At 54.5% G+C, this 6901-nt stretch overlaps 1 protein-coding gene across 1 annotated transcript; it reads left to right on the forward strand.

The window, feature by feature from the left end:
- Positions 1 to 4998: 4998 nt before the first annotated feature.
- LOC123181399 (probable glutathione S-transferase GSTU6) lies at positions 4999 to 6149 on the forward strand. Its single transcript, XM_044593658.1, has 2 exons — positions 4999 to 5368; positions 5452 to 6149. Exons 1-2 carry the CDS (start codon positions 5045 to 5047, stop codon positions 5836 to 5838), a joined length of 711 nt encoding a protein of 236 aa, XP_044449593.1. The 5' UTR covers positions 4999 to 5044; the 3' UTR covers positions 5839 to 6149.
- The last annotated feature ends 752 nt before the right edge of the window (positions 6150 to 6901 follow it).

The raw sequence follows: 6901 nt of genomic DNA on the forward strand, positions 1-6901 counted from the left end.
AACGAAGTGAAGATCGATCTCGATGTGCTTGGTATGCTGATGCTGAACGGGGTTCGTGGACATGTAGAGGACGCTGACATTGTCGCAAAAAACGACTGTGGCAGCAGGGAGAGGTCGGTGAAGCTCCTGGAGGAGTTGGCGAAGCCAACTTGCTTCAGCGACGGCATTAGCGATAGCTCGATACTCTGCCTCAGCGCTAGAGCGGGAGACGGTTTGCTGGTGCTTGGAGGACCACGAGACCAGGTTGTCACCAAGGAACACACAGTAGCCAGAGGTCGATCGGCGAGTGTCAGGACAACCAGCCCAGTCTGCATCAGTGTAAGCAACAAGGCGATCCGTGGATGAGGGTGTGAGCTGAAGGCCGTGGTGCATGGTACCCTTGACGTAGCGCAGAACACGCTTGACCAAGGTCAAGTGCTGGTCACGGGGATCATGCATGTGAAGACAAATCTGCTGGACGGCGTAGGCGATGTCAGGACGTGTGAACGTCAGGTACTGAAGAGCACCAGCTAGACTCGGATACTCCAAAGGATCAGCAACAGGTGAGCCGGCGGCAGCGGCCAGCTTAGGCGATGTCTCCACGGGTGTTGAGGCAGGGTGGCAGGAGCTCATGCCAGCACGCTCGAGAATCTCGAGAGCATACTGTGTCTGCGAGAGGAACATCCCACTGGAGTCACGATGGACAGCAAGGCCGAGGAAGTGGTGTAGCTCGCCCAAATCGGTCATGGCAAACTCGGCGCCGAGAGCGGTAATGACGCGCTCAAGCAGGGTCGATGTAGAAGCTGTGAGGATGATGTCGTCGACGTAGAGGAGAACATAAGCAGTCCCCATGGAGCCGTGCAGAGTGCATAGTGATGTATCCGACTTGGAGCAGGTGAAGCCGAAGGAGGTGATGAAGCTCGCAAAGCGGCGATACCACGCACGAGGGGCTTGCTTCAGGCCATAGAGTGCACGGTTGAGGCGGCACACATGGTCAGGGCGAGCGGAGTCAACAAAGCCAGTTGGCTGGTGACAAAAGACCACCTCGTTAAGACGCCCATGAAGAAAGGCGTTCTTGACGTCGAGTTGGCAAATCTTCCAGTTGGAGGAGAGGGCGACCGAGAGGATGACCCGGATGGTAGCCGGTTTAACCACCGGGCTGAAGGTCTCATCGAAGTCGATGCCGTGTTCCTGAGAGAATCCGCGCAACACCCATCGAGCTTTGTAGCGATCGAGGGTGCCATCCGGCTTGAGCTTGTGACGAAAGACCCATTTGCCGGAGATGACGTTGGTGTTGGCTGATGGAAGGACAAGTTCCCACGTGTCGTTAGCAAGGAGAGCACCGTACTCGTCAGTCATCGCTGCGAGCCAGTTCGGGTCTTTTAGAGCACCACGAACAGACTTGGGAACCGGTGATGGAGCAGCTTTGGTGTCGACGTGGAGGTTAAGACGCTCACGCGGACCGATGGTCTTGCCGGCTTGGCGGCGGGTCACCATGTGGTGAGGAGCAGCCACAGCTGGTCGACGCGTTACCGGTGGAGGAGGGACCACCACAGGTGCCGGCGGCGAACACGGCGGTGTCGTTGTCGGAGACGAACGGGGCGTGGAGGAGGCAGCGTCGAAGGCTGCGGAGCCAGAAGCCGCGGTGTTGGAGTCGGCGGCAGAGGCCACTGGAGATGGGCCGCGGTTGAGCGAGACCGATGCAGGCGAGGCCGGATGGGCCGGTGAATGGCCCGGCGTGCGCAAAGCTGGTGTGCGCGAGACCGACGTCCGCGCGGTCGAGTGGACTGGCGTGGACGGTGCCGAGTGGGCCGTCGTGCGCGAGGGTGACGAGGCCGGCTCGGAGGTTGTCGGTGAGGAGGCGAGGCGCTGTCCAGCGGACCGAGACGACCTAGCGGAGGGACGCAACCCAACATGCATGGGTGGCACGACGACCGAGTCGAGTATGTCGATCGGATCATCGTCCGAGGGCGGTGTAGAGGCGTGCTGCTGCATGTTAGAGACAGAAAAAAAGAGCAAACGAGAACCGAGTTTCGTCAAAAATCACATGGCGAGAGATGATGATGCGACGAGTTTCAAGTTCCATGCAACGATAGCCACGGTGGTTAGATGGATAGCCAAGAAAAACACATGCGACTGAATGGTGCGACAGTTTGTGAGACGTAGTGGACGCGATGTTGGGATAGCATAAACAACCAACAGTACGAAGAAGGGTGTAGTCTGGTGTTTTCCTAAAAAGAGCGAAGAAAGGGCAGGAAGCCGCAAGGGCTTTGGTGGGTAATCTATTGAGAAGATAGGTGGACGTATGGAGGGCTTCAACCCAAAATTTTGGAGGCATGCTCGCTTGAAAAAGCAAAGTACGAACTACGTCGTTGATAGTGCGAATGATGCGTTCAGCTTTACCGTTTTGTGAAGAGGTGTATGGGCATGAGAAACGTAGGAGGATCCCGTGCTGGACGGAGAGATCCTGAAGGGCGCGATTATCGAATTCGCGGCCGTTGTGGCATTGGATCGCTTGGAGAGAAAGAGAGAACTGCGTAGGGACATAAGTACGAAAGTTAGACAAAAAAGCAAAAGCTTCAGATTTTTGCCGCATGGGATATGTCCATACATAGTGAGTGAAATCATCTAAAATGACAAGATAATATTTGTAGCCAGATACACTCGCAATGGGTGAAGTCCACAAATCACAGTGAACTAACTCAAACGGTCTATCAGCTTGAGTGGTAGAAGCAAAAAAAAGGTAAACGGACATGACGGCCAAGTTGACAAGCATGGCATAAACTAGGATCCTTGTGCACTTTATTTATAGGAAGACGAGGCGCCGGAACGCGTCATGACCGGGGTGGCCGAGGCGCCGGTGCCAAAGGGTGGAGTCGACGGTGATGGCGGTGAGAGCGTGCGGCGAGGTAGTGAGCAGATAGAGGTCACCCGAGCTACTGCACCTGAGAATCAGGCGCCCTGTCCTGAGATCCTTCACAGAAAAGCCCCAAGGGTCAAATGCAACCGAGCAATAGTTGTCAGTGGTAAATTCACGAACTGAGATTAAATTCTTAACAATACGAGGAGTAACAAGGGCATCATGAAGAGTGAGATGCTGAGAGGTGGGGAGACGAACATGTCCAAAATGAGTGACAGGAATAGAAGAACCATCACCAACGATGACAGGTTGATGTGGAGGAGTTGAAGAGAGGGAGGTGAGATTACCGGCATCCGAAGACATGTGAGCGGCTGCTCCAGTGTCCATGATCCACTCCGTAGGAGCCTGGAGACTCATGGTATTGAAGTAGCTCGCGAGGGCGTACTGATCCCACGTTTGTACCGAGGAGGAGCCGTAGGCGGGTTAGCCGGTGTAGGAGTACGTCGCCTGTGGGGTTGGAGGTGACGGGGCAGGCAGGGCCATGTAGCCCTGAGCAGGAGGGCGATGCAGCGGCGCCGAGGGGCGGGGTCCCGGTCCGAGGATGCTGACGGGGCTGGCATGACCGTGCGTGGGCGCGCCAGGACCCATCATCGGGTACATGTGGATGGCACCGGTCCAGGGGTTCTGCATGTTGGGGAAGATGGGGGCGCCACCGCCCCAAGTCTTCTTCTTCTTCCCCTTGGAGCGGCCGGTACTGTACCCGGTGGGAGCACCGTATGGCGCCGGAGCACCGAGACCGGCCGGTTGTGGTGGTGGAGGCGCAGATCCCCCGCGAGGCCCATCGTTGGCGGGAGCGGAGTAGAAGACCGCGGGCGACGTAGAGCTCGGGGAGGACGGCTTAAGTTCCTGGAGAAGAAGCATGTTGCGAAATTCAAGGAACGTGGGGAACGGCTTGATGAGAGGCGCGAGGTTGCCGATTTCCTTGTAGTGGTCATTGAGGCCCTTGATGGTGTTCCACACCAGAGCGTCGTCGGAGACCGAGGCATTGACGTCGGCGAGAGCATCAGCGACCGTCTTTTGCTCGAGGCAGTAGGCGGTGACGGTCTTATCGCCTTGGACGATGTCGCGGAACTTCTGGCCGAGATAGCCCGCATGCGCATGTTGGTTGTCGCGGAAGAGGGAGGTGATGCCGACGAAGACAGCGGCAGCCGTGGTACCGGCTGCCATGACCATGTCGGCGATGTCGGGGTTGATGGAGCCGTACAACCACCGAAGGACGGTGGAGTCCATCCGCAGCCACTCCGCGTCAGCTGGAGGGGGGTGCCGGTTCAAGATGATCGGCGAGGGCGAACTGGTTGACGGCTATGGTGAGGAAGTTGCGCCACTTGGAGAAGTTGGACGCCTTGAGGTCGAGGGTGACTGGGATGAGGCTCTTGATGTTCTGGATGGAGTTGGCTTGCGCCCATAGGGCAACATGGGGATGGAGAGGGCCGGCGTCGGGCATGACGGCGGCGACTGGAGGTGGAGAGGAGGGGCGGCGCGGCACCCTTGGGCGGCGGCGGAAGTGGATGGGGATGGAAGAGAATCGTTTGGCTGATACCATGATGGAAACAGAAGGCAAGAGTACTTGACCACACAAATGTGGATTCCGTGTTACCTCATATATATAGACAGGTTACAAGATAATCATGAAAACAAATCAATACAATCCTAACCATAATGGTCCGATTTATATGCAAATATAGGAGCACTAAATATGGCAGGCTATGACCAGATCGGATTGCCTAACAGTATGGGGAAAATATAAGGAAATATTCGATTTTACAGTTTAAATTTGAAGAGTCTGTTCGGACGCAGTTTAAATCAATTCTTAAAATGCGTTTTCCGTTAACTGGAAAATGCACCGAATTCAGTTACGCGGTGTAAGGGGTTGCTAGAGATGCTCTAATCTGGAGTCGTGGACAAACCGACAGGGCCGGCAACAAGTTGCACCACGCGTGCGAGAAGAATCTCGAGGTGCACGGAAATGCTGAGCGTAAATAATATGTCACCGTCATCTCATGGAAAAAAGGTGGACTAACTACTGTACTTTGACTGCCAACTGCGTCACTGGTGACGCACGTAGGTATACAAACCTGAACAATACGGTGTCTGTCAGTGTTGCACAGACAGAGCAAGGGAGAAAAACAGACGGAGAACCAAACAATGGCAGCCGAAGGAGGTCTGAAGCTGCTCGGCTTGACGGTGAGCCCGTTCGTCATCCGCGTACGCATGGCGCTGCAGATGAAAGGCATCGGCTACGAGTACATGGAGCAGGACCTGTTCACCAAGGGCGAGCTCCTCCGCAAGTCCAACCCGGTGCACATGAAGGTCCCGGTGCTCATCCGCGACGGCAGACCCATCTGCGAGTCGCTGGCCATCGTGCAGTACGTCGACGAGGCCTGGGCGGCCACGGGCCCCTCGATCCTCCCCGCCGACCCCTACGACCGCGCCGCCGCTCGCTTCTGGGCCGCCTACGCCGACAGCAAGGTGCTTGCGCGTGTGTTGCCTCAACTTTTCCCTGCCGTGATGTTTGAGTTTGAGCCGGGTCTCATGGTCGCGGTGTCTTGCAGCTCTTGCCTGCGTGGGTAGGCATCATGTGGGCGGCGACGGAGGAGGAGAGGGCGGAGAAGGTCGGCGACACGCTCGCGGCTATGGGCCAGTTGGAGGAGGCGTTCGGCAAGTGCTCGAAGGGAAAGGCCTTCTTCGCCGGCGATTCCGTCGGGTACCTCGATCTCGTCGTCGGCTCGCAGTTGCTCTGGTTCGAGGCGCTGCGGAAGATGTTCGGCGTCGTGGTCATCGAGGTCGGCAGAGCTCCACTCTTGGCCGCGTGGGTGGAGCGGTTTGGGGAGACTGATACGGCCAAGGAGGTGGTGCCGGACGTTGACACGGCGGTGGAGTACCTGAAGAAGCTTCAGTCTCATCGGGCTGGTGCCACTGTTGCCCAGTTGCTGTCGTGACAAAAGTACATTTCGTCCGGTTAGCAAGAACAGCGATTTTTCTGTTTAGGCCAGCTCTATAGTCATGTCTTGCAAGGATGCAAAGAATGAACTGGTTTCCATCCTGACACCACGTAGCTACTTCTCCAAAGAGGACGACAAATCGTTTGTAAGAAATCATAAGTGTATTCTTTGTCGTGGATATAATCCTGACAATACTACAGGGGTGTGAATGTAGATACAATCATATCTACCGATCAGTGTGGGATAAGAGTACGCTCAAGGAATTATATAAATTTAGGGCCTCGATGGGGGAGGTAATACATTACTCATGTGTGTTGTTCTTGCTCTTTGGCGTAGGTTACAATATAAGAGAGTTTAATTCTCAGCCTGTTGCCCTACTCTCGGCTTACATACAGTGTGCCAGGAGCCATAATGGGCTGATATAAGTGATATTGATAGTAGCCATAATGGGCTGATATAAGTGATATTGATAGTCACATGCAAGACCGACTGTTGATGAATATTATTACCCCCTTCATTTCAAAATATAGTACGCCCGTGCTTTCCGAGGTCCAATTTTGACCATAAATTTAATCAACGAGACCAATTGCGGCAGGAGAAAAAATTATATAATTGAAAACTTTTTTGAATACAAATTCACTGGTATAACTTTTGCTTCCGCCGCAGTCGGTGTCGTTGATTAAATTTATGGTCAAAGTTGAAGCACGGGAATAGAGAAAGCACTATATTTTGAAAACGGAGGGAGTACTATCGGTAATTGCCATATTTAATTAGATTATGTCACGGTTGATTAATGGCAGTAATGAATTCATTGTGGGGTCCCGATATCTTAGGACGCTGCCAACTGCAAGGTAAGTGACTGCACCTGTCATGATGACGATCCACAGGTATTGTCCAGCATGGGGTGTGCGATTCAAGTATAGACATGTGGCTCATTAATGGGTAGCGAGTATTCCCCTCAAATGGGTCTGGTGTTTTGCCCCTTGACCCATTGTCCTATCTTTGATTGGCTAGGCCTTGGCCAGTCCATATGTATCCCTGGGCCAGCCGCTTAGGTTTA

Source organism: Triticum aestivum, chromosome 1D (assembly GCF_018294505.1).
Source record: "Triticum aestivum cultivar Chinese Spring chromosome 1D, IWGSC CS RefSeq v2.1, whole genome shotgun sequence".
In the NCBI taxonomy this organism is placed as follows: Eukaryota; Viridiplantae; Streptophyta; class Magnoliopsida; order Poales; family Poaceae; genus Triticum; species Triticum aestivum.